At 37.4% G+C, this 26,333-nt stretch overlaps 1 protein-coding gene across 2 annotated transcripts in view; it reads right to left on the reverse strand.

Moving 5' to 3' along the window:
• Positions 1-26,333, reverse strand: part of LOC131079576 (synaptotagmin-5) — a 180,235-nt gene that overhangs the window by 64,440 nt on the left and 89,462 nt on the right. For both annotated transcript variants that reach the window (XM_058017563.1, XM_058017561.2), the window contains 2 exons: positions 4,761-4,956; positions 4,559-4,660 (listed from right to left, as the gene is read on the reverse strand). In XM_058017563.1, coding sequence (XP_057873546.1) covers positions 4,559-4,660; positions 4,761-4,956 — 298 coding nt within the window. The remainder of the gene's footprint in view (positions 1-4,558; positions 4,661-4,760; positions 4,957-26,333) is intronic.

Below are 26,333 nucleotides of genomic sequence, written 5' to 3' on the forward strand. Positions count from 1 at the left end.
TTATGATGAGCAGCGACCGTCAGAGTTTTTCATCTCCTTGACACAGAGACTTCATCCAGGATCATGGGGGAAGGATGATGCATGGATTAGCAGGTGTGTTGTTGTGGATGGTTATCACAGGTGTGAGAGTTTCACAGTGGCTGTAGAGAGACACGGTATCGAGGATGCCTCTTACTATCATTGTCTCTTCGTGACAGATGGATGTGGATTTAGTTTTATTTGGGATCCAGGTGTTGATTCATTTGATAAAACATCTTATAGGGATTATAGTATGTTGCTCCAAATATTAAGATTATATGGCACTTATATCAGAGGAGAGCAGCAGGAGCAGTTTATGTCCTACAGGTGGTTTGTGTGGGATCATGGTATAGACATGTGTAATACCTTTCTTTCATGGATCCTACATGGGTTGCTTCACTTCAGATGTATAGATGTAGTCATGGGTGTACAGTGGTTGTTGACACTTGGACGGTATGTTCGGAATTTCATGAGGATGGAGCTGGAGTTTACCCACTATCCATCTCAGTTTATCGAGCAGAGTGGGACAACAATTGATCCACAGGTTGATTGTCATCAGATAGCTAACGTGGATGAGTTATGTGATGTTACTCCTAGTGAGTACTTTGAGCCAGTTGATGTGGCAGTTTCACCTGATTCTCTAGACAGGGTGATTGTTTCATTGCTGGTTGGTGATTACATATTTTTAGATGCCAGTCTGGACAGTGATGATTTTAGTCAGTATTATATATTGTTTAGTGAGTTGGCATTAGATCTTCCAGCACATCAGCAGCAGTGTGTGGCAGTTGTGTGTCACTTGTGTCAAATGGGGTCAGATCATAGAGGGTCTTCCATGGATTGGCATTCATTAGATATTATGACAGATGTTATGCATGTTGGTGATCACCGACACACTAGTGATCTGGGAATTTATGGATATTTGATCTATGGAGATGATATAGTTTTCCATTGCTCACTTGAGGTATTCAGCGGGAGCTATGCTTCGCTCTGGGACCCAAGCAGTGTTGATTTGACAGCACAGGTGCTTCAGCATGTTGAGGAGCCATTCCAGACCGAGGTATTGCATGTTGTTTATATCAGAGATGAGCAACAGTTGCATGCAATGATTTGTTTACGTCTTATTTGGGATGGTGGAGGATTGGTGTTTCAGTTGCTTGTGGGCAAGCATCTCCAAGAGGGGAGGACTGTCATGTCCCCTCTTTAGCTCTGTCTAGCAGAGACATGTGAGTCAGCTTATTATGGGGTCGCGTAGGCTGACAGGGTTGGACAGAGGCCCGGTATGGTTATTCAGTGTTGGAGACTTGGTGTTCTAGCAGTTATTGATCAATTGGGAGACATTCCTTGTTTTTAGGAGGTAGTTCCTACTTTTTAGGAGGTTTGATCATGCCTAAGGTTGGGTCTCCATGAGATGCCTCTTTGGGTTCAGTTTCAGAGAGATCGGGCTTGTTTCCTAAATTTTAGGAGCATCCCTAGATTTTAGGGATGAGACTACCAGTGAATCCTTGATTTCCGACTTCAGTCACAGACAGGTGACAGGATGATTTTAGGGTTTGTAATGTCAGTTGGGCATTTTGTGGCTATTTGGGTTATATTTTTAATATTTCCTAAGTTAGCGTTTAATAATTAAATAAGGCTAAGTTGTTAGCCATTTTGGAGTAATAAGGGGATTTTGGCCTCATCTGGATGCGCATCCTATTGTGTGATAGCTCGTTGGAAAGATCTTGAAATTCTTTAAATCTTTCTCTTTGGTCTCAGGGCAATTCAGTGAGCGGATTTCTGTCTATGAGAAAAAAGGTCATTTTCTAGTAACATGACCACTTTAAAATAAGAAATTATAACATTTCCACTAGACCACGCCACTTGGAGACAATTAGGGTTCGATTTGCAATTGAGAGGGGTTATAAGGGGATAGGAGCTTCATTCTATGATCATCTTTTACACATTTTACATCTTGGATTTGAGATTTGGCTCTGGAAGAGCTTTTCAGCATCTGGGACGCCAACCCCAATGCCTTGCCTGTTTGGGACGTAGCCCCCAATACAGTGGTTTGGATTTGTTTGCAGCTATTAGCATCTTGGAGATTGTACGGCATTCTTTCTGGAGGTTCAACAATTCTGACAGAGTTCAGCGTGGGGTTTGGGGTTTCTAACCAGTTGGGTGTACTTGGCAGCCGTACGGCTGTACCTGGCAGCCACTTTCCTTCCCACGTGCAGCACTTGGAGGGCTGGAATCTTGCCACAACTTCATTCCTAGTTATGTTACTCTTTCAGCATCCAGGTTGGAATTATTCCTGATTGTAATCTTCCTGAAATTATTGGAAATCTTCATCTGGTCAAATATTTGATTTTATATTCAGAAATCTGCCTTGAATCGAATTTGTTTTGGCTGTATATGAACTTCATTTTCAGTACTTTGTTCATGTACTTGTACTTCATTATTTACTTGTTGAAAAATCATCAAAATACAAAAAGAATTCAACCCTTCTGCAACTTCTGTCTATTTCTGAAAGAAAATATTAATAAGCAGGAAAATTCAATTTAAATAAATAAAAATTACAGCAGATTGGTAAAAGAGATCCATCAGGGATCTTTCAATTTTGGAGAAGCTTTTTTCATTTTTTGTTGAGATTCTTGGAGACTCTTTGAAGGCATACCATATGGCACAATGTATAGTTCGACAGGATTATCAGGATAAGGTGTGTGAGAACACTAATACAATGCAAACAATGGCTCCAACCATGGTTATTTTGGATATCATAAACCTTATTGCTACTGGAAAGAAAATCAAGATGAATAAGGCATGGAATTTGTACAAGAAGGATGTAGAGGAAAAATACAATTTGGAAGAGTTCATTTCCCATGTAAATACAAATAGTGGACTAGCATCCCCTGAAGTAGTCAATAGGCTTTTGGAAATCGGGGCTAAAATAGGATACCTATACCACTAAGCCCAGTAATGATTTTATATCTTTTTCCTTAAAGTTTAATAAATAATGATAATTGTTTTAGGTTAACAAATTTAATATATTAAAGCTTATATAATTGTTAACTTTTATAAAATATATGTTAAAAAACATTTAACATTGTTAACAACTTATCATTATAAATATATTTCTCAACTCAGCCAATATAAATGATAACTAATAAATTAAAATATCTTAAATAATCAACTATATTCTCAGAAAATCAAGGCAAGAGAGTGAACATGAATCAACAAGTAAGAGAATTGAAATCTTCACATGTTATTCAATTCTAGAGGCGGGATATAGAATATGATAGCAATAAATTAGAGGGAAAAAATCAGTATATGTTCTACAAATTCGGTGTATATGTGTGCTTTTAAAGAATATTTTAAGAAATTATATACATTCAAATGTTAGATTAATTTGCCGAGTTTTTGCTGAGTTTTAAAAAAATTTGGGCCAGCCAAGTCATTTCTGAGTCCGAATTTTTCAACTATGATGTAAACCATGACTTTATGATTTAAGTGGATTTCAATTACGTATAAAGTCACTTCCTATCCTATTTATGGAGTTTTATTGCAATTATGAAGCCATTTTTAGATCCAAATCAAGTTCTTGTAAGTCAGTGCAAAAACAATGATAGGTAAATGTATGAAGTCACTTCCTATCCTATTTATGGAGTTTTATTGCAATTATTAAGCCATTTTTAGATCCAAATCAAGTTCTTGTAAGTCAGTGCAAAAACAATGATAGGTAAATGACTGTCAGTTTGATAAGTATTGCCATCAACAGGTCAGTAACACAAAGCATGCATAGGTAGGAAAATGATGAGGATGAAGACAGAAATATGGATAAAGAATGGAATAAAAAAAGGTTAAGTGGAGAGCATATTATTGAACTAATTTTAACCATGCAAACTGCAAAAATAATCATTGCACAGTCCGTGATATCTAATATTAAACATCACAAATAGAATAGAGTTGAGTTGCAGGAATAATTACTTACAATCCTACAAAGTGTAGGCAAGACCTATAACCTTAGAATGTAACGATTTTAAATGCTACAGTTTTTCAAACCTTATTTTCTCTAAATTTAAGCTGTGATGTTTCCTCAATATGGTTCGTTCACCATACATTGCATCCTATATATAGTTTTCTTATATGTATTTAATAAATCTCAAATATGCAAGTTATTTTCAAAGAAAGACTAGTCTAGATCTTGACATACAACGCTCCATGTGCCTAAAGAAAACGTCACATCCAATTAATTATTTTATCACACGGGTGGAACTCATGGTTGTATATACAGAGGAAACTTAAATCAGATCAGAAATTTCTTGTAACAAATTGAAAGTTTTCTTGCATAGAATGTTTGGATAAAATTCATCCACCAGTATTTTTAGGAGACAATACACTGGAACACAACATATATCAGAACTAAGCTGATATATAGAAAATGCAGCTTTTCTATATTTGTGAAGCATTGTGCCTTTAGTGCATTACTTATGAATAGAACCTGATTCAACATATCCTTGCAAGAAGCAGGATATATATGTTACAGAGATAAGGGAAACAATACCTCTTTCAAAGGGTACTTAGCCATCCCAATGAATTCTGCATTTGCTAATGTTTCATCATCCATCAATCGAATTGTCAGGTACTGAGATAAAGGATCATCAACCTAGCATAGTAATGTTAGAAAATCCAATATAAGTAAGTTTTTCCATGTTGATGACATTAATTTCACTGTATTTTGTATTCAACTTGATATAGGAACTGACCTCAATAAAAAACCCTTCATTCCAAACTGGATGTAAAGAGTTCTTTTTTGTTGAACTCCTCTTTATGCGTTCCGTTTTCAGTCGTACAAACAGTAATGCAAAAGGATCTGATTTCCCAAGGACATCAGTATTCATCAAGTTTGTTGCCTCAATTAAGGATGCGTCTAAAACCCCAACTGGAGTCAGTTCTAGATTGCTGCACTGTGAAAACATTATAAATATGTGGTCTCTGAAATACAGATAAGAAAACTCCTAATCAAATAAAGGAAATAATATGGAGAAATATTAAGAGAAATCTGAACTTTCGATATGGAGAGGAAGAGGAGGAAGAGAGGAAGGTAGGGAGAGAAGAAAGAGGAAAGTAATACACTAATGTTACAAGTTCAGTTGAATTGACATACTTTTCATTTCAAGTAAAACTTGTCCTCCTTTTCTTAAAATCAGAACCTAACAACCACTCCAGTTTGTGTGTTCTATAAATAAAACTATGTCCCAATTTATATCTTGAAGCACATTAGGCAGTTTATAAATCAAATATAATCCAGATAAATTTATGCATAAATGCAAATAGTCACATGACAAACACAGAGAGGGAGGTAGGGAGAATATGAGAGAAAGGGAGAGAAAAGAGAGAAGTGGATAGGGCAAGGAAGAAAGGTAGGGCAAGAATTAGAGAGATGAGAGTCATATGATAATGTTACAAGTTCAGTTGAATTGACATTTCATTTCGAGTAAAATTCACCCTCTTTTTCTTAAAATCAGAACCTAAGAACCACTCCTTTTTATATATTAATGAATCTATGTCGCAATTTATAAATTGAGGCACATTTGACATTTTATAAATCACATATGATCTACATAAATTTATGCATAAATGCAAATACAAACATGACAAAAGCAGACAGCAATTTTAAGGAACAGTTTTGAACTTGGGGATCCTTTAAGCATCACAAAACCCAAGTGATTCTATTCCAGCAACACTCTATCAATACCTATACCCGAGCTTGAAAAACTTAATTAGAGAACTATATATTGGATCTGTCTGCTGAAACCTAACTTATGGTTTCAATTTTATCTGGTGTTGTGGCAAGCCCCTTAATCAATGGGCAATGGACCATTGGAAGACAAGGGTTTTTCAACTATCCACCTTCAAAAGAGTTTTCTAAGGTCATTCAAATCAGAGGACCAAGAATATCTTTTTCTTAGAGGACTATGGCTTAAAAATAATCCAAGTCTCCATATGACAAAGTGGAGAAAAGGATATGACATAGCTAGAAAATATGTTCACAATGTTCTAGTCTAGGTACAAGCACAATTGTACAATTTATCATTTTGAGTAAATTGGAATGAGTATCCGTTTCAACTTTGTAAATAATTGATTGGTGAGCTACATGAAATCACCCTATAAACAAGACTTCATCTAGAAGAACATATTCTTGAACATTTGCTAATTTGGCTCTTGAAAAACCTCCCATGAAGGAGGTTGACCTAGACATAGGAGATACTGTTTACTCACAATAACAATAGATTGACAATGAAAGTCTACCTTATAGATATGGAATATGTCATGCAGAAGGCAAGAAAACCCAACAAAACAAAGGAAAAGAGTAAACAAATATAATAAAGATTGGAATGAACACTAAAGCCCAACAAAAAACATTCAAACCTTTGTTTGATACCACTTTGCATAGGTGTTGTGAATGCCCTTTCTAAGCATTCGACTCATTTGGTGCTCTAACCACAATACTAGACCCCAATGGTCAAACTGATCAATCTTTACAACATCCCTCACCAAGACTATATTACAAGTGCAATCCTACCCCTTGGACATCAGCCTCGTTATGGCCTATTCCATCCTTTTTAAAATCAGAACTCCTATTCCCAAGGTTAAATTTTCCAAAAGTTGGCCAATATCATGTCGTACCACACACCAAAAGTCTCAAGTTGTTTCTAGAAACATGTCTTTAAGTAAATATGCTAGGTTAGTTCAGGATCATCAATTATTGGTATCTTGAATCCACATTTTAATCATTTCAAACATAGTTACATCAATCTGAATCTCAATTGCATCAACATCTGTATCTCTACGTGGCATGTTTTTGATCATTTTACATAGCAACAATATTTGATTGATATCAACGAAATCAATGGTCTTCGCTATACCTATAGAAAGATCCATTGTGATTTTTGACACAACCCCTTACTCAACAAAAAAGGATGTAATGCCACCAATTGGAAACCTTACAAAATATGCAATTTTCCTAATGAGTACAATGCTGAAATAGATGTAAAATACAAATGTAGATGCCAAACTCCAATGAATTAGATGTTGATAAGAAATACAATCAGCATAAATGTATTTAGGAAACCATAGGATTTGCTGGTAAATGTTTCAAATGTAATCAATATGCTGGCCACAAAAGTTGGGAATGTCCTGAACCTTCACAAGGGCATCATACAAAGTTTGGAAGGAGCAAGCAGATCAAGAGAGTGTGGGGTCTCCTGCTCATCATAAAGAAGAACCGGCATTGGGAGAGTCATTGCTATTCAAAAGAGTGTAATTGAAGTCACCCAAGGAGAGTCAAGAACCGGTTCAAAGAAGAGCTCTATTTAAAACCAAATGTAAGGCAAAATGTAAGTGCTACAAATTAGTTATTGGCAGTGTTAGTATGGATAATCTTATGGCTGATAAGTTAGGCCTTAAGAAAGCTAAACAAACTTCTCCTTATAGAGTTTCTTGGCTATAGAAAGGGAATCAATTATTGGTAGATGAACAAGTTCTTGTTGAATTTCAAATTGGTAGTTATAAGGATAGTGTGTTATGTGATGTTATGCCCATGGATGTGTGTCATGTATTGCAAGGTAAACCTTGGCAATTTGACAAGAAGGTAGTACATAATGAAAGAGATAACACCTACACTTTTGAGAGGGGCAATATTTGTAAGAACCCTTGCTAAATTTGCCTTCTATTTTTTTCAGTTTTATATGTTTGAGATTTTGTCAAACACTTTGCATGCATGTCCTGATTTCTAATTTCTGGGTTCTTATTTTGTTGTTTGATGTTTAATTTCAATGCCAAATGATTAAAGAACATGTAAAAATGCAAGTACTACGATGCATAAACCATAAAGAACACGTTTGACTACTGAATCTAACCTTATTTGCCTTAAAGCAGTTCTAAAGACAAATTATATCAGGTTTGATGCAAAGTTTCAGACCGATAAAACTACATGAAATATGTCTACAACCAACGACGACTTCAGATTTGGGGTTCTAAACATACCCGATTGTTTGATGCTTCCATTTGTCTGGCAAGGGAGTCTTGTATGATGCAAATCTCGGAAGATATTGGTTGCAAATACCCTTAGACAGATCTGATAATTTTCTGAGCACAATCTGAAGCTTATGGCAGCTTCAAAACAGTCTCCAAACTTCCTCCAAAGTTGGCAACCAGGGTTCGAAATGGGCACTGAAACCCTAGGTGCGAAACATGTGAAGTAAATGCCAAAATAACCACCCATCTCTAAGAGCAGTAGCATGATATGAAAATTGCAGAGGTTTGAAACAAATTTACCAATACGAAAATGATGCGAATCACCAATACCTTTCAAAAACCAGTCAATCCTTCCTCCAAACCCTAGCAAAATGATTATCGATGACGGATGGGCCTTAATAACCTCCAAATCTAACTAAATATGCCTTCAACCTGCAAATCTGGAACACAAAGTGATTCTAAGACTTGCAAAGAAGCTCGATAAAAACCCCTGAAGTGGGTTTCCCTCTCAAGTGAACTTGGGTTTTCGTCCAATCCACGAATTTTTGAAGGTTTCCATCCTTAGAAAATGATCCAAGAGATAGCTCTCCAAAACAAGTGAAAACAAATAAACTCTAGAATGCCTTCACAATTCCCTTTTTCCTCCTTTTTATAATAGTCTTTTCCCCATTTGGAGAGAAATACTTTATTTTATTTCATTTTCCTTCCAAAAAGCAACTTTATGTTATAAATTAAAGTTGACATTATAATAAAGTCACTTAAATAAATTAAACTCCCCCGTTGCTCCAAAAATGACCTTATCATTAATATAATGATAATTTGACACACAAGGTCCCTATTTTATGTGCCCAAGATTTAAAACTTTTCGCCTCAGTTCCAATGAGCTATAATACTAAGGTGCTCATTAAACCATTTTAATTAAAATAACAACCTTAGTAAATTTAATTAAATTATAGCCAACAGTACATCCAACTTACGAAAATGGCTGAAAACCATCGGAATCGAAATTTGATGAGATATCCCTTGCTTGATCCAAATTTGCTGATTAGAGGCTCAAGGAATATCGTCAAACACTTTGCACACAATGTCTGATCTTACTAATTAGGACTTCGGTTTACCCTGCTATGAGTTTGTATGCTGCAATGATGTTTTTTGAATGCCTCTAATGATGCAAGATGGATTATTAATGTAATAGAAATGATGTGCTAACTGTTCTTGACCTTTCACATGCATATATGTGACTGAAACAGTGTTCCACGGGCGTTGGGGACGGGGGGGACACGGGGACAGATTTCTGGGATGGGGGGACCAAGAGCCTAAGTTTGGGGACGGCGACGGGGGGGTGGCAGGGTGGTGGTGCTGATATAGTTATACATATACATATGGTACTTGAAAAACTAGTTTTGAAAAGATGTATGACAGTATAACAGTATAAGAATTACATTTCAAATGAAACTCTAGGAATTTGAAATACTAAATCTAAATACCAAGATTTCTTCAATGCTAATTGCTAATTAGTAATTGCTAAATAAAATTTGACAAATGAAATTGTCAAATTGAAGATTTCTATTATATCGAAAAAGGAAAATATGAATATCTGATGCCATTGCAAAGTCTATAATAATAAAGATGATTACATGATTCATCATTACAATGAGTAACCAAATACAAATACGTGTAGCAATAGCATTACAAAAGAGACTAGAGTCAAAGACAAAATGACAAAACTCAAAATGTAGCTAATGGAGGCCTCTAATCATCTGGGAACTCCTCCTCACTAGAACTGTTGGACTCCCGAAGATCAAGATCCCTCAAGCTCACACCAACTAGCCCCGCATCTGAAGTGGTAGGATCGTCCTCATCAATCTGTGAAGGCTCCTCTGGCTCTACATCCCATCATGTCATTGGACTCTCCTTGTACACAAGTGTCTTGCGGTCTATGAGACGCAAAGCACTGTGTACAACCACAAGCTTCACTGCTCTCTTAGAGGTAAGTTTGTTCCTCTTAAGAGAGTGGATGAAGCTATATGTAGACCAGTTCCTCTCAGCAGCTAAAGAGCTAGAAACCTGGGATAGCAGACGGATGGCTAGAGTGGTGGTCAAAGATTTCGGGCCATGACAATTGCACCACCAAAGTGGGTCCTCCTGTGCAATAGTGTCTATATCCCTCTTTGCCGCATCTGAATGACCTCTAAGGGTGGCAAATCTTCCCCACTTAGTGCGAATTGTGTCGGCATCTCTAGAATCAAACATCTTCTCTAGGCACCTAAAGAAACCTGCCTTCACCTCATCATCCTGAATCGGTGTCACTCTACCCGGTCTAGCCTTGTACCACTTAGGATTCAAGGCAAAGGCAGCCATATGCAAAGGAGTGTTCAACTTGTCCCATCTATGCTAAATGATAGGCCAGATTTGCTCATTGTAGAATGCTAGAGAAGGGTCCTTCACTCGCATAGCAACCCTCATCTAGTCAAGCATAGAGTCAATGCACTCATACACCTCTCCAAGGTTAGGTGCATCCCCATCCCCATATCTGATCACCTGGAATACTGGAGAAATGATGGAGACAATGTATTTCGCATCAGTCCAAAACACATCACTCTTCACTATCTCCTTCACCCTTCTCCCCTGCTCTGTCTTGGCCTCAACCAACCTATTCCACTCATTAGTCATAACCATGAGTTGCAATGCCTCTTGCAACTCAATCATTCTCTCCAAGAGAATGAAATAGGATGCATATCTGGTCTCAATTGGTTTCAAGAACTCCTTCACAAAGGTCCTGAAGAGTGCATGTGAAGTGTGGTGGTTGCAGATAAACATCTGCACATCTCTCGCATCAGTGACCACTCCTCTAATCCAGTCAATCTTCCCCATGTCCTTGAGTGCATTGTTCATGGCATGCACACAACATGGGGTCCACCAAATGTGTCTATAGGTTGCCTCAGTGAGTCTCCCTGCTGCTCTCCACACATGGGCTACATCTCTCACTACTTGGACCACATTTTGTGGCCCAACCTCCTCAATAGCCTCCCTGAGGACCTGAAACTAGAAATCAGCATCTTTACGATGCCCTGTACAATCAACTGCTCTAAGGAAGTATGGGCCCTCTGCACATGTGACCATGATGTTGATGAGTGGACGATGGCTAATGTCCGTCCACCCATCCATAACTATGTTGCACCCCGATGCCACCCAACATGCCTTCATCTTCTCCATCAAAATATTGATCTGGGAATAGCATTTATCCAAGATCGAGGTCCTCATTTTCGTCTCCTCTAGTGGCACATAAGATGGTCCTCCCTTCGCCACCATAGCCATCATCTCCCTATAATAAGGAGACCGTGTAACATGAAATGGAATGTCATTGGCAAAGAAGAACTTTCCAATGGATTCATCTATCTCATCTCTTAGCTGCACATTAAACATATCAGCAATGGGGTTACTTTGTGGTGTCTGCAACCTACGTTTCCCTGCCCTGGCGACACTAGAAGTGGAAGTGGATGGAGATCCAAACATCATTCCTCCCATCTGCGAAGCATGAGAAGTATGTGGCGGATTTTGGCTGTGTTGAAGGGCAGCCCTAGCAGACAAAGTAGTAGGCATTGAAATATTTGTGTCATCTGGAACCCCCCAAAGCCTGTTAAACTCAATTTTGTACTGTATATTATTAGCTTCCTCCAAAAACTTACAATGTCTCACACCTTTTCCTCTCCAAAAAATAAAGTGTGCATTCACCCTACTAATGCTACCAGACCATTCAGTGTCACAAATGTTGCACTTCCACTTCCTTGTTCCCCCACTTGAATGTCATGTGCCTTGTACTAATATTCTTGAAGCAAACTGTTTGAGAGGAGACTTATTATTAAAATGATCCCTAGCATACGGTGCCAACAACTCTGAAGGGCAAACTATACTAGTTGGTGCACTCGCCATAGAACTAGATTGGGCTCCAGAATCAGCCCCATGGTCACCCCTCTCATTTTCAGGTTCATATTCTGAAGCATTCTCACTATGAGAATGGATTTCCATCTCATCTTCACTCATGCCTTGGGAGCTCATTGTGAAATTGACACTGCATTTCGCAAAATAAAAATAAAAAAAATCAGCCTAGTTTAACAATTTGGTTTTTTTTCCTATTCATCTCAAAATGAGATTTGATGTTGAATCTTGAGGGCAAAATGATGAATGAATCAAGATTCAACACCAAATTTTATTATTTTATTTTTTATTTTTAAATTAAAAAAATCATAAATTGTAAATTTTATTTTCAAAATTGAAAAAACAAAATTGAAATTGAATGAATCAAGATTCAACACCAAATTTTATTATTTTATTTTTTATTTTTAAATAAAAAAAAATCATAAATTGTAAATTTTATTTTCAAAATTGAAAAAACAAATTTGAAATTTCAATTTTGAAAATAAAATTTACAATATATCATTTTTTTTATTTAAAAATAAAAAAAAAGATAATAAAATTTGATGTTAAATCTTGAGGGCAAAATGAAAAATCCAAAAATGACATTGAACAATTAAAATCAGAAAATAAAACCAAAAAAACAAGAAAAAGTTGAAAAACCCTACCTTGTGCTTGAAAACTCTCTCCAAAATGCAGTAGAATCTTCTTCCTCCTCTTCTTCGTGCTTCTTCTAGCTCCTATCACACTTGCAATCACTTTTCTCACCCTTTCAATCAATCTTCTACAAGTTTTTCCTCCTCTTCAACTTGCTGGAAAAAAAAAAAAAAAAGTAAGGGGATATTTAAGTGGTATCAGAAATGGTTTTCCTATCAGCCTATGTGTTAAGTTGATCAGAGCACAAGTTCTCCCTACCATCCTGTTGGGTCGTGGTTTTTTGGTTGCATATCAGAGTTTGGAAGAATGCTTACCTCAAATAAGTCTGTGTGAGTTAATGCAAGGATTGATTAATTTGATGAAGGATCAAGATATTAGAAGGGGTTTGGTAAAGGTTCTTGCAAAATCCAAACATAAGGAAGAGTCTAAAAATAATATCTTTAATACAAAGACAAATGATGGAGTTGGTGCTTTGACACATAACTTTGAGACAGCGCTTCATGAAGACTCTTTGGTGATGCATTCAACTACTGTTGATGAGGTTGTCATTCAAGAAGAAGAAAAATCAGTAGCTGAGGTTGTGCATGATGAGTTCACTAATGAAGAGCATGTTAAGGATGATTTGGGTGGTGTCATTGAACCAGCTTATGACCAGTACCAAAGTGATGATGTCGGTGATGATTCCAATGCGCTTGTACATAATCATGTTGAAGATTTGGTGATAAATGGTTCCCCTCTCGTTGCTGCCCCAACTTCCCAAGAGTTTTCACAAGAAGACCTCTTGGTATGCATGTGACTACTAAATATGAGATCAAAGATACACCTATAAACGGTGGGCTAATTGAAGGCAAAAGGGATAAAATATTCAAAACAGCTAGCATTGATGACTCTTTGCTTCATTATAGTGTTGGTGACATGGGTGGTCTTGGGTTTGATTATCAAACTAAGCTTTTGGAGAGAGATACTTATGAAGATATCAGTTTAAGTGAATTGAGAGTGACTTATTCAATGAGTCAAGACTCCATGAGTATGATGAGCGCTTTCCCTTTGATCAGAACAATCAGCCCCTTAGCACTTGGGATCCGGGTGTGATGGCACCTAGCAATGACAAGGAACCTGTGTGGGATGAATTTCCCTTTGATCTGAATGATGAAATGGAACTTAAGGGGACTATTTCACTTAGGTAGCGACATTAGGGAAAAATATTGAAAAACATTTGAAAAAAATTAATTAAGGGGAATGTTTCACTTAGGTAGCGACATTAGGGAACCTGCAAGAGGACCTATTTAGGAGAATTATCAGCTTCCGCTTGAGCTATTATCAGCTTCCACTTGAGCTAATGTTGTAATTAATTTCATGCTATGTAAAAAATTTGAAAAAAATTAAGGGGAATGTTTCACTTAGGTAGCGACATTAGGGAACCTATAAGAGGACATAGTTATGAGAATTATCATCTTCCGCTTGAGCTAATGTTGTAATTAATTTCATGCTATGTAATAAGTTTTAAAAAAAAATTGCTATGTTTAATAAAAAAAATTGCTATGTATAATTGTTTAGTTAGCTGTTGTCATCTGGGATTCATTAGCGGGGAGTTACAACATTTGTAACAGCAGTTAAGAAATTAATAAAGAAATGTATTGTGATATTGTTTTTAACTTTTTATACAATATCGTGGTACCAATGAATTCTATAAGTGAGTTTTGGAAATAAATGTTATGCTGATTTCTTAAAACATCAACTTAAAACAAGTAAGAAACCATCTTAGACCAATTTGTTACAAATTGTTTGACGAAATTTCAGGGCATCAAACTGTTGCAAGGTGTGCACCCTTGGTCTCCTTGTGTTGTGTAGCATAGTGCTCGGATTTGTGACATGGCTTAACCGCCTCCCAGGGATTAATTAAATCTAGCAATTGTCTTGGGCATTAACAGATCGATCTTTTGGTGCAATGGCAACCATGTTTCTAACAAGTGGTATCAAAGCCTAGGTCACAGGTTCAAACACCTCACTTGCGTTGGGGGGCATTGTTGCAAGGTGTGCACCCTTGGTCTCCTTGTGTTGTGCAACATAGTGCTCAGGTTTGCAACATGGCTTAACCACCTCCCATAATTTCATTAAATCTCACAGTTGTATCGGGCATCAACAAGTCAATCTTTTGGTGCAACGACAACCGTGTTTCTAACACGGACTGTGTGAAAATTGTGGAAAAATGGTTTAGAAAGTTGACCAAAGTTATTATAGTGGAGGTCTTTAGTTCAATTTTGAAGTATTGAGAAAAATTTCAAAGTTTTGGAGTTTCCCATCTTGATAGGCCTTTCATCTATTACCTACCTTTTCCCTTAATCAGAATTTTGAACTCTCATCCCAGTATCCTGATATGATTTCCTTGGTTTCCTCAATACTTAGTTCCCAATCCTTTTCACTATTTGTTTTTCAAAGTCACAATTTCAGTCATTCCTTCACCCACATATCTTGTGGCATGAGTTCTTTGGTATCACAAATCCCCAACTTTTGATATTTCCCTTCATAGATTTTCAAGAGTCGAAGATGCGTGAATACCTCTATAATGATACTTTTGGCATGTGGTATTAGGTACTCTGATCCTCATAACACCAACAAGTTCTCCTCCATCCATCACTCTTTTCAAATGGTTCTCAAACTTGCCAAAATGATGACAAGCAAAGTGGTGGAGGTTTTAAAGGTTTGCAAACCACCAAAAACATCAAAAAGGTTTCTCCAAGCCTAAAATGTCAATATGCAAAGACCTTGTGAGCTTGCAGGTTTTCAAAATTACTAATATGCTAACATCAATTTCAAGTTGGCCAAAACTGTCAAAAAGCTCCAAAACGTGCCACCAAAAGGTGTCAACAAGTTCACAAATTTGCAAACTCACCAAAATTCCAACAAAGGTTTCAGATTGGTCATAATCATTGACAAGTTCGCTTAAGGTTCTGTTGATGTGTTTTTCATGCACATGCGAACACAGAATAAAATACCTAAAGGTACCTTATCCTCTCTTGAGCAAAGTTTCCCGACTACTGAAGATCTCGCCAAAGGATCAGTCGAGGCAACTCCAAAGTTCTTGTATGTAGGTTCTCTACTCCTGGATAAGCTCTTTGTGGTATGATGTGATTTTGCTGGAATCACAAGGGGACTTACACTTGATGACTAAATGTCTAATTTGCTTTGAATATTGCTAGAATACAGAATTTCACTAGCCTAGATTTTTTTTGAAAAAAAAGAAAAAAGGATGAGGGCGAGGGAAGGATCTAATTCTGACACTAAGAATGTAGGAGCAATGATTGATCTTTGATGAAATTCTAACTAAGTCTTGTTTTGACATCCCAGGACCATCTCCACAAGATTAGTGCGATCTTCGGAGGAAAGCTTTATGATGTTCAGATCATCGCTACAGGCATAGACACCATCAGGCTGATGCATATCAGTGAAGAAGCGACAATTGAAGTTAAGCTTAAGGTGAATGATTCCAGTTGACTACACAAGGCAAGTCTGCAATCAACAAACTGTTAGTAGTATGGATATACAAATTTCACCATCAATCAAACACATTTTTTCCACTCGTCTAATAACATGAAATCAAATCTGAGAAGTATAGAGACCATGCAAATTGTTGAATCGACCCATAGATTTCACCATTTCTTCAATGAAGTTTTACAAGCCTTTTACAACAACATCTTGGCAGCAATCTTTGCCTTCTCTTTCTATTCTACTCTAATTGCTATACTATTAACTGACTTATTCACTATTTCTAACTATTCACCTTCTAACTCCTGACTAACTATTAGCCTTTACAAATGAGGAGCCAAGGCTTATATAGCGCCCTCAATACAAATCGATGGCTCAGATCAACTTGAAATCAATGGCCGAGATCTTACAATGAAAACCCTAATTAGGGTTTGTTACAACAAACTCAACTCTGGCCAATGAAACAATTGTATTGTTTGGACACATGTCTTCTCTGGAATATTCGACCAATAGAGAACCGGGGTAGGTACATCGAAGTTTGTGCCATCTCCAATGAGTCAGGTACATTGAATCTGGACACGGTGAGGTGGACCAATCTGACTGGAGGAGTGATGACTGGGATGCCACCTTGTCTGACACTTGTAACTTAGTAGATGATCAATTTGATGATGCTGAGAAGCTAACTTTAATTAACTCTTCTAGAACTGTCTGCTTCTTCAACGAACCCTTGCTTTAACCTCCTTTGTCTTTGATGTGCAAGATGGATGGTGTACCTTTCCTTCAAATGTTGGACTGGAAGAGGTCGTCCCTGATGATGCCGGACCGGAGAAGGCCGTCCTTGTTGATACTGGACTGGAGAAGGCCGTCCTTGTTGATGTTGGACTGGAGAAGGTCGTCCTTGTCTTGGCCTGGTCTTCTTTTAACTGCAAGACAAACCAAAAGATGATTAAGGACACATAATAAATTCATTTCAACATAGTATTTCACACCTTAAATGTAATGTCCCAAAAATCCGCAATCTATAAACATAAAAAAAAATTGCAATTTAACATTTATTTGTGATATGAATGGTTTGATCTAGAGTATAGTTTAGCCAATTCTTTTAAGGTTATTGTTTTATCAATAAGTCAATATCATATTTAGTTCCTAATGAGACCAAGAGGGCTAGATGCAGTAGGATGCTTGTAGCGCTTATCAGGCCCAAGGGCGGTACACTCCCCCTCGGCCCAACTACGGCAGACCTTAAGTCATCCGCAGTGGGTGGCCTACCTGACAAAGGCCTAGTTCCTGCTATCCTTGCTGCTCTATTCGTCATATGTCTCACTGGGTTTGGATATGTAATTGTCTCATTTATCATCGTGTTAATATCTTAACCTATTCCTACTATTCTTATAATTGACAATGTCATTCATTTAAATCTCTCATGGTTGTAATTCTTTCATTGGTTAATGGAACATATGGGGGTTCATTTATACACCTGCGTACACACACACACACACACACACATATATATATCGATGTATCATATTGCTATCCATTGTATTAATCTTTATTCATATACAAATACATTGCAATAAATCTATATATATATAAATGCATTGAATTAATATCTATATATATTCCTGTACCCATGCATTGAATGACTATCTATCTATACACATATCCTTACGTATGAATTCCCATGATCTCTATACTTCCTACACCAAAGTAAACACAAGTGGGTATAGGTTCTTACCTGCGTCCCTGGCTACCCTCCAACCCATCGCTATTTCTTGCGTACCTCCTATTTCCTGCGTACCTCCTTTTCTGCCCTCTTCCTCCTCACGGCATGCACTTTAATACTAGCGGGGGGGTGTTGGAGCGGACCCATCCAGGGGTCGTGGCTGCTGAAGGAGGAGGTGAGTGGTGGTGACTGTTGGAGTCACCGCTCCCTAATCTACCCGTATTACCTTTCGGGCGCCTTAGTCTACATGCACCGCATCCCATACAATGCGATCGTTGGGTGTAATACGCCCTTTTTAATGTAGTTAAGGTATAACTAGGATGCGTTAATTATAAAGTATTGATTTCTAATATATTATAAGTAATTTATATTGTATATTAATATTGGTTCTATTAATAATATCGTATGGTAATATGATATTATTCCATAATAATAATTATAATGTATTAAGTTTGATAATTTATATTGTATATTAATATTATAGTTTATATTTATTTAGTAACACATTATATGGTAAATATAATATTATGTTATGTATCAATAATTATATATCTATTTTATGTTTATTTAATTAACAACATTTTATGGTAAAGTTCAATTAAGAGTTAATAATTAAAATATGATCATTATATTAATATAAAACAAGGAGTCATTTCTGATTAGGTAACAATAATAATGGAAGGTATAAATGTTTTCTTTTATTAATTAATTACAAAAATGTGGGGTTATGACATTAAATCATCAACAAAAGCTATTAAAATGAAGTTAGTTCAAGACTCTTTCTAGGGACAAGCCCTATCCAAAATTTCGCTTTGGACCCTCTGGAAGGGTCAGGAGCGAATTTTGCATTCCTGGCTCATTTAGACCTCCTTTCAACATTACCTCACAATTAGCTCCTCGCCTGAGCCCAACAAGGTGAAAAATAGCAGTTTCAAAGGATTTTGCCCTGGACCCTCTGGCAGGGTCAGGAGCGAATTTTGCATTTTTGGACAAATTCCACCATGTCTCTACTCCAAAATGTCTTCCAAGGCAAGCATACGCTATCCTTCTCCTCACCAAAGGCTATGAATCTACAACCTGACCTTCCTCATGGGCAAACTAGGTGATTTTGGGAATTTCGCTCTGGACCCTCTGGAAGGGTCAGGAGCGAAATTCCTTCTTTAGGCTTCATTTTACACTTCCTTCACTTCAATTCATCTGGACTCCCCCACATTGAATCCACTTCCCAACTTGGCAACATTGGTTTGATATTCACAAGGCCAAAAGGTCGAATTTGCTCAAAACCTAGCCAGGGACAGGACCCATCTAGAATTTCGCTCTGGACCCTTTGGAAGGGTCAGGAGCGAAATTCCAATTTTAGCTCAAAATATGCATCTTTGATGGTCAAGAGTCTATCCAAGGCAATCCAAATGGTATCTCTCACCCTTGTTTAGGCCTGAATTCACTCAAATCTTGAGGAAAAACGTGGTTTTAGGGTTTTTCGCTCTGGACCCTTTGGAAGGGTCAGGAGCGAATTTTTTGTTTGTAGCTCACTTCTCCATCATTTCAACTTCAAATCACTTCACAAGGCAAGGAAACACTTCTCTTCTCTCATCCAACTCCAGTTTGACTTAATTTTGCAAGGAGAAAAAGGTGATTGAAGAATTTTCGCCCTAGAACCTTTGGAAGGGTCAGGAGCGAATTTCTTCCTTTAGCCCAAAATCATCATCTCTGGAGACAACAATCAACTCAAGGGCAATCTCAAGGGCATCTTTCACCTTGGCCTAGGCATGGTTTAGCATAAATTTGAAAGGAATATGTAAATTTTAGGATTTTCGCTCTGGACCCTTTGGAAGGGTCAAGAGCAAAAATCTTGTTTTAGGGTTATTTCCTCATCCTTTCAACTTCAAATCACCTCCAAGACTTAGAACACCTTGCCTCACTCCTCTCTAGGCCATAAAAATCAAAATTTTATCTTGCCTTGCAAAGAAAATAGGTGGAATTGGGATTTTCGCTCTGGACCCTTTGGAAGGGTCAGGAGCGAAAATCTCGACTTGACCTCACTCATCATTTGTCCTCAATCAACTTCAACAAGGCAAGAACACCTCTCCTCGCACCCATCCAAGCCATGAAAACCTAACGTTTGACTAGACTTGCAAGGAAAATAGGTGGATTTAAGATTTTCGCTCTGGACCCTTTGGAAGGGTCAGGAGCGAAAATCACTTTTTGGCTCAATTTTCAAGTTTGATAATCATTGCTAAGTCAAAGTCATTCCTGACGACCTCTCCCATCAAAACTCGCCCTACTCAACACTTGGCTTGGCACAAAATTGGGAAAAAGGTGATTTAGAGAAAATTCGCTCTGGACCCTTTGGAAGGGTCAGGAGCGAAAATCATGTTTTGGGTTGGATCCTTGACTTTTCCTATTTTCATCCTCTTTGGGAGGCAAACATGGATCCTTCCTCATGCATCTCCACCTTGGTCTTGACTCTTGCTAAAGGAAAAATGAGTGTTTTCAAGAATTTCGCTCTAGACCCTCTGGAAGGGTCAAGAGCGAAATTCATCTTTTGGGCTAAAATCCTTCATCTTTCAATCATGACAAGGCTAGAACATTCAAAAATACCTTCAAACATGCCTTAGGAACTAGAAATTTGGCCTTGATAAGTGAGAATTTGAGGTCTTCAAGGATTTTCGCTCTGGACCCTTTGGAACGGTCAGGAGCGAAATCCCTATTCTTGGCCAAGATCCTGACTTCATTTTCACATTTCTTCATTCAAACAAGCGTTTTTACCTTCATTCAAGCCTGGGAATGCGTTAGTTCTAGGTTTTGGTCAAAGTAGAATGTCTTGTGGAGAATTTCGTTCTGGACCCTTTGGAAGGGTCAGGAGCGAAATTTGACATTTTGGACTCTCCGTCATGATCATTTTATGGAATATAACATTTAAGTATCACTTATACTTTAAGTTATATTCCATATATACTTCCAGGATGTTTGAGAGTGGTTTCGGACCTCCAGGAGTTATATTGCAAAATCTAGTTTTGGGAGGATTCTTCAGTTTTCCAGACTTTGTCAAATTTCAGGATCAGGACATTCCAGACTTAGCCAAATTTCAAGATCAGGACATTCCAGACAGCCAAATTTCAAGATCAGGACATTCCAGACAGCCAAATTTCAGGGCATTTGAAGATCAGGATGATATTCCAGACTTCATCACTCACCAACTTGACCTAGCTCGGACCTTCAAGAATGATACCCACTCACAAAGCAAGACACAATTAGCAACAAGAGCAAAACCAGGCCCTAAGGAAGACTCTCAAAGAAACCCTAACCTGGAGCACCTGTTGACTCCCCTGGCTCAAGCAAAGCCTACCATCCTATTGATCCCCCTGGCGACACTCAAAAAGCAAAGGCTAACAAACAAACCCTAAACACCTAGAAAGCAAACCCCAGAAAGCAAAAAAGTAGGGGTCCCCATTTGCAATGGGGCGATGTGTGAATATGTCACAACAGGTTCCAAGTTAAGTTAGCAAAGATTTAGACATGAACCAGTTTGTGAGTTAGGGAAACCACCAAAATGCCACCAGATTTCAAAATATTTAGTATCATGGTTTCAAAAGGTTCCTAAATTGCTTGAAATTCCAACAAAGTTTGGTGTTACTCAAAAATGTCAACATTCCTAGCAATTTGCTCCTACCTACCTCCCTAGAAGATCAAGGATTCTAGAACAACTAGATTTAATTCTTGTGTCTTCTCATGGTCCTTGCTCATGTAATAAGGTGTCCACCTCGAGGATTTTGCTAGATCGACCTTACCTTGTACACCTAAATTGAAAGGCGCCATTAATTATCAAAATGGTTCTAATCAAAAAAAGGAAAACCCCCACACATCTCAAGATACTAATGGATGCTTCTAAGGCAATATTTTGTGTATCAAGGCATAGGATTGATGATGTGTGCGAGCATGGGTGGCCTCTACAACAATAGGCAACCCTACCCTTTCCGAAGGCTACTCAATAGTGCTAAGCAAAGATGAAAAAATCTTTATCGACAATAAATCTTTTGGCCGAAAAAAGTTTAAAAATCGGCAATAAATCGGCAAAATTATCGAACATTTGAAAATATATAATTTCTTAAAATATTCTAAAAAAATATACATATACACTAAATTTATAGAACACAATAACATATTACTGGTTTCCATCATATATAAATCATAGTTTGATTCAAATACATACCATATAGTAATATACCAAAAAACAAGTTCAAGTTCTAAATACGTTGGAGTCAAATACATATCGTAGTGTCTAGACCACAAAACAAAATAATATAAATACTGTGATAGTTTTTATATTTTCTGTGATAGTATTTATATTTTCTGGGATAGTGAAAATACTGTCACGGTATTTATATAAATCTACTATTACAAATCTAGTATTTTTTGGATTTTTTCATTTTTTTCATTTTATTTTCTGGTATTTTATTTTCTAGGACAGTGTTTTTCTTCACTTAGGGCGTTTTAAATCTTTGTATAAATCTACTATATTACGAATTCGGAATTACAATAAACCTGTGTAGTTTGAGGAAATTCGAAAATGTGTTCTATTACAAATTCGGAATTACAATAAACCTTACTCTACAATAAACCTTGTTCTACAATAAATCTACCCTTACCTCTGCAACCCATCGGTTGTCGCATCAACAACTTTCGTCAATCTCGTCAGCCATCGCGTCTCCCTCCAGTCGTGTGCTTAAAAAAATGGACTTTGCCCTCGTCCGTAAAAAATAGAACCGCTTTTAGGTTTGCCAAAAATTATAAACTTTTCCGCACTTTTCATAACGCGATTTTTACAGTTTTACACACGATTTTATCGGCATCAATCTAGCGATTTTTTTTTAAAAACCGCTCCCGATTTAAACGGCAATTAAATCATCTAGGGTTCTGACTTGGGAAAAATCGCGATTTTGGCAATTTTTAGACGATTTTTTCATCTATGGTGTTGAATGATATATATTTGCAGATTTTCAACATTGAAAGTGTTTGTCATTTTACACTCCATGCAATTGTAGGTAACGAAAAGCTTCTTAGATTTCAACTCTTAAATAAATCCAATTTCCATTAGAGAAAAATATTTTGTAAATCGCAAGAAGCGTGCACGCGTGGGTGGCCTCTACACCTATAGACGACTCTATTCCCTTCCTAAGGCTACTCATTTGTCACTCTCCACGTGACTCCAAACACTAAGAAGCTTCTAGGGCTTCAACTCTTGCAAATTCAGTTGCCATTGTAAACTACAAGGAGGTTAATATTGTAAATGATTCATGTAACTTAATGTCTTTGTGGATCTGTTGACGTGTCTGAAGTCGCATTGCTGCAGACTCCATACGGCCAACACAGAATAGAATAGCCAACTGATTATCCTACTTTCTCTTGAGATAAGGAAGTCTCTAATGCTGTTTTCTAAGTTTGATCAAAGGAGACAACCTCAAGGTTTCTTTTGTCAGGTCTTGACTGTGGGATCTCTCAGTGGCTCGATGTGTTTATGCTGGAAACACAAGGGGGACTTACGATTTGCAACAAGCTAGTCTGCTGTGATTCTCGAATTACGCAATAAAGAGCAAAAGGAAAGGGTTAGGAGATCTAAAACTAACAACACGGGTATGCGGGTAGACGGATTCAACATAACCAATTCCTGCTTGGCCAGAATAGCTCACAACCTTGTAGGAACGGTGCAATCTTCAAAGGGACTTGGAAGATTTTCAAACTGGAGATGCATAGCTAAGCACCCAATTCTGGCGCAGCTCAGACGGACGCCTGCAATTGAACTAAGCACAATCGAAGGCTCAGGTTAACCACACAAAAGGATACACAATCAGCATATCCTCAGTGGTATGAGCCTGAATCTATCAAATACCTGCATACCCAAAACAGAAAGATCTATCTAAAATGCTGAAAGAAAACATGCAAACAGGATGAAAACAAGACAATAAACACCAATTCAATGTCTATATATTGATTTCAACTGCCAATTACAACAATTTCTATAGCATCTCTATGCTACTGCTAAGATCTAACCTATTCTAACTCTAAAATCTAACTATCTAACCATCTCTGATTATCTCCCTATCTAACTATCTAACTATCTAACCCTTTACAAAAGAAAGGCCTCTGCCTTTTATAGATATTACAATTTTGAATCAAAGGCCAGGATGGACTGCATCCAAGGGCCCTGATCTGTCTTCCAGAAGCTGACGGCTTTGACCCATGCCTAATCAATTCTCAGTTATCCAACCAACAACTATCTCAACTACCTGCCACTATTTAGCTTTAATTCAAGTCTATCCAATCTTCTTGGTGGTTGGGAATAGTTATCCACAAAAAAATCTTGCACGGGACCCATAGGCAGTTTACAATAAAGTTGTTTCAGTTTTAAAACTGAATTTCTGGACTTAAATCCAGCTGTGCTTTTTTGAGAATGCATAAACTTGCAGCATTCAGAGTGTTCTTTTGCTTTTTGCCTTCAATTTCACCGGTGACTTTATCTTTGTTCAGTGGCATGGTTCCCAATGTTTGGTTGCTCTTGCATCTTTTCCTTTCCAATCTTCAGCGCCTGGCCTTGAATTGCGATTGAGGCCTTCTCCTGGTTCTTTAATGACGTCCTGCGATCAATCAACCAATTTCACTTTATTAAATTAATTTGAAAAATTAATTAATTAATTTAACAAACATTAAATTTAATTACGATGTCTAGCTTGAGAAGCTCTTTGTGAGATGTATCTTGAAAATGCTTCTCCTTTCTCTTCAAATGTGAAATCCGATCCTTGGTCGATTTACTTCTGCGTGATTTTACCTTTGGAGTCTTGGGTGTTTTGAAAACTTTTTATAGCGCGACTCTGGAGGTTTGAAGAACTTCTGCAAATTTTAAAATCACAACACTCACGCTTTTCTGGTGAATTTTGGAGAACTTAGACGTTTTTGAATTGGAGATATTTTCGGAGTCTGGGGAGGTTTTAGCGATTTCTGCGTCTATCTTCCAACTCGCGACCTTGGGGATGTTTTGCAACTTAAAAAACTTTGAACCCTTTGCCCCTCTTTGCAAACTCTAAGAATTTCGGACCTTTCAAGCATTTTTTGGGTAAACTAGGAGTATTTTCGGAGCTAAACGCATTTGGAAATTTCGCGATTTTAATGCCAAATTTGGAGCTTAAGGCGGTTTTTACAACTTGTCCAGAATTTCGGACCATTCAACGTTTTTTTGGGAATTTACCCATATTTCGCACCATGAAGGTCTTTTGGCGAATTTCGGGACTTTTAACGCTTTTGCGATTTTTTGGAGCTTAAGGCGTTTTTTGCAAGTTGGATTATTTTCGGACCCTAAGCGCATTGTGTAAACTTTTGAAGACTTCGGACCCTAAGGCACTTTCTACAACCTATGCGAATTTCGGACCGTCAACATGCTTCGCAAATTCCCTTAAAAAACTTCGGATCTATAAAAGCATTTGCAAATTTCAGAGGTTTGAAGGTGTTTTTACAAATTTCTGAGTTTTCGCGATTTTAACCTTCTATCCGAAATTTCAGACCTTGAAACACTTTTGCCAAATTTAAGAAGACTTCGGACCATTTGGACGTTATTTTGCGAATTTTTGAAGTGAAGTTCAGATTTTTGGAGGTTTTAATGTTTTGGTCAGTAAGGCGTTTTATGCAAAATCGATGCACTTCCAAATTTCGGAGCAAGGCTCCGAATTTGGGGTTATAAAGCGAACTTCGGAGCTGGAGGAGTTTTTCGAAACATTTCGCACTATTTCACATTTTCTAATTTTGTCCTAGGGTCCGAAAATGGACATTTAAAGTGTTTTCGGACCTTGAGGGTCTTTTGGCAACTTTATAAGAAACTTTAAATTTCGAAGCTAGGGTCTGAAATTGGGCGTTTTAGTGAAATCCGGACCTAAACCACCTTTTGGCAACTTTTCACTTCTTCAACTTTTGGCTTCTAGGTCCGAAATTGAGCATATGGAATATAACATTTAAGTATGTTCAGGATGTTTGAGAGTGGTTTCAGACCTCCAGGAGTTATATTGCAAATTCTAGTTTTTGGAGGTTTCCTCAGTTTTTCAGAGTTAGTCAAATTTCAGGATCAGGACATTCCAGACTTAGCCAAATTTCAAGGTCAGGAAATTCCAAACTTAGCCAAATTTTAGGGCAGGACAGAAAGGCACAAACTGGGGGGTCCCTGTCCAAGACGGGGATGGGTGTGCAATTCGCACAACAGGATCCATTTGTAGATCTTCAAGGGAATGCTAGTATGAATGTAATAGCCTATAGGTATTTGATGAATGTCACAAAATTCTAATTTGTTGCAAGATTTGTAATGTTCATTTCTCTATTATAGGTGGGTTTTGCAATTTGGAGATGGATTGCTAAGAATGTTCAATTATCTCGTATTGTATTTCTGGTGTATGTTTATTCACAACTCATAATCCTTGTGATTTCTTTGTGTTGTCTCTCATGGTAAATTACGACTTTGTAACCTAATAAATAGGCA

The sequence above is a fragment of the Cryptomeria japonica genome, chromosome 9, assembly GCF_030272615.1.
Source record: "Cryptomeria japonica chromosome 9, Sugi_1.0, whole genome shotgun sequence".
NCBI classification, from domain to species: domain Eukaryota; kingdom Viridiplantae; phylum Streptophyta; class Pinopsida; order Cupressales; family Cupressaceae; genus Cryptomeria; species Cryptomeria japonica.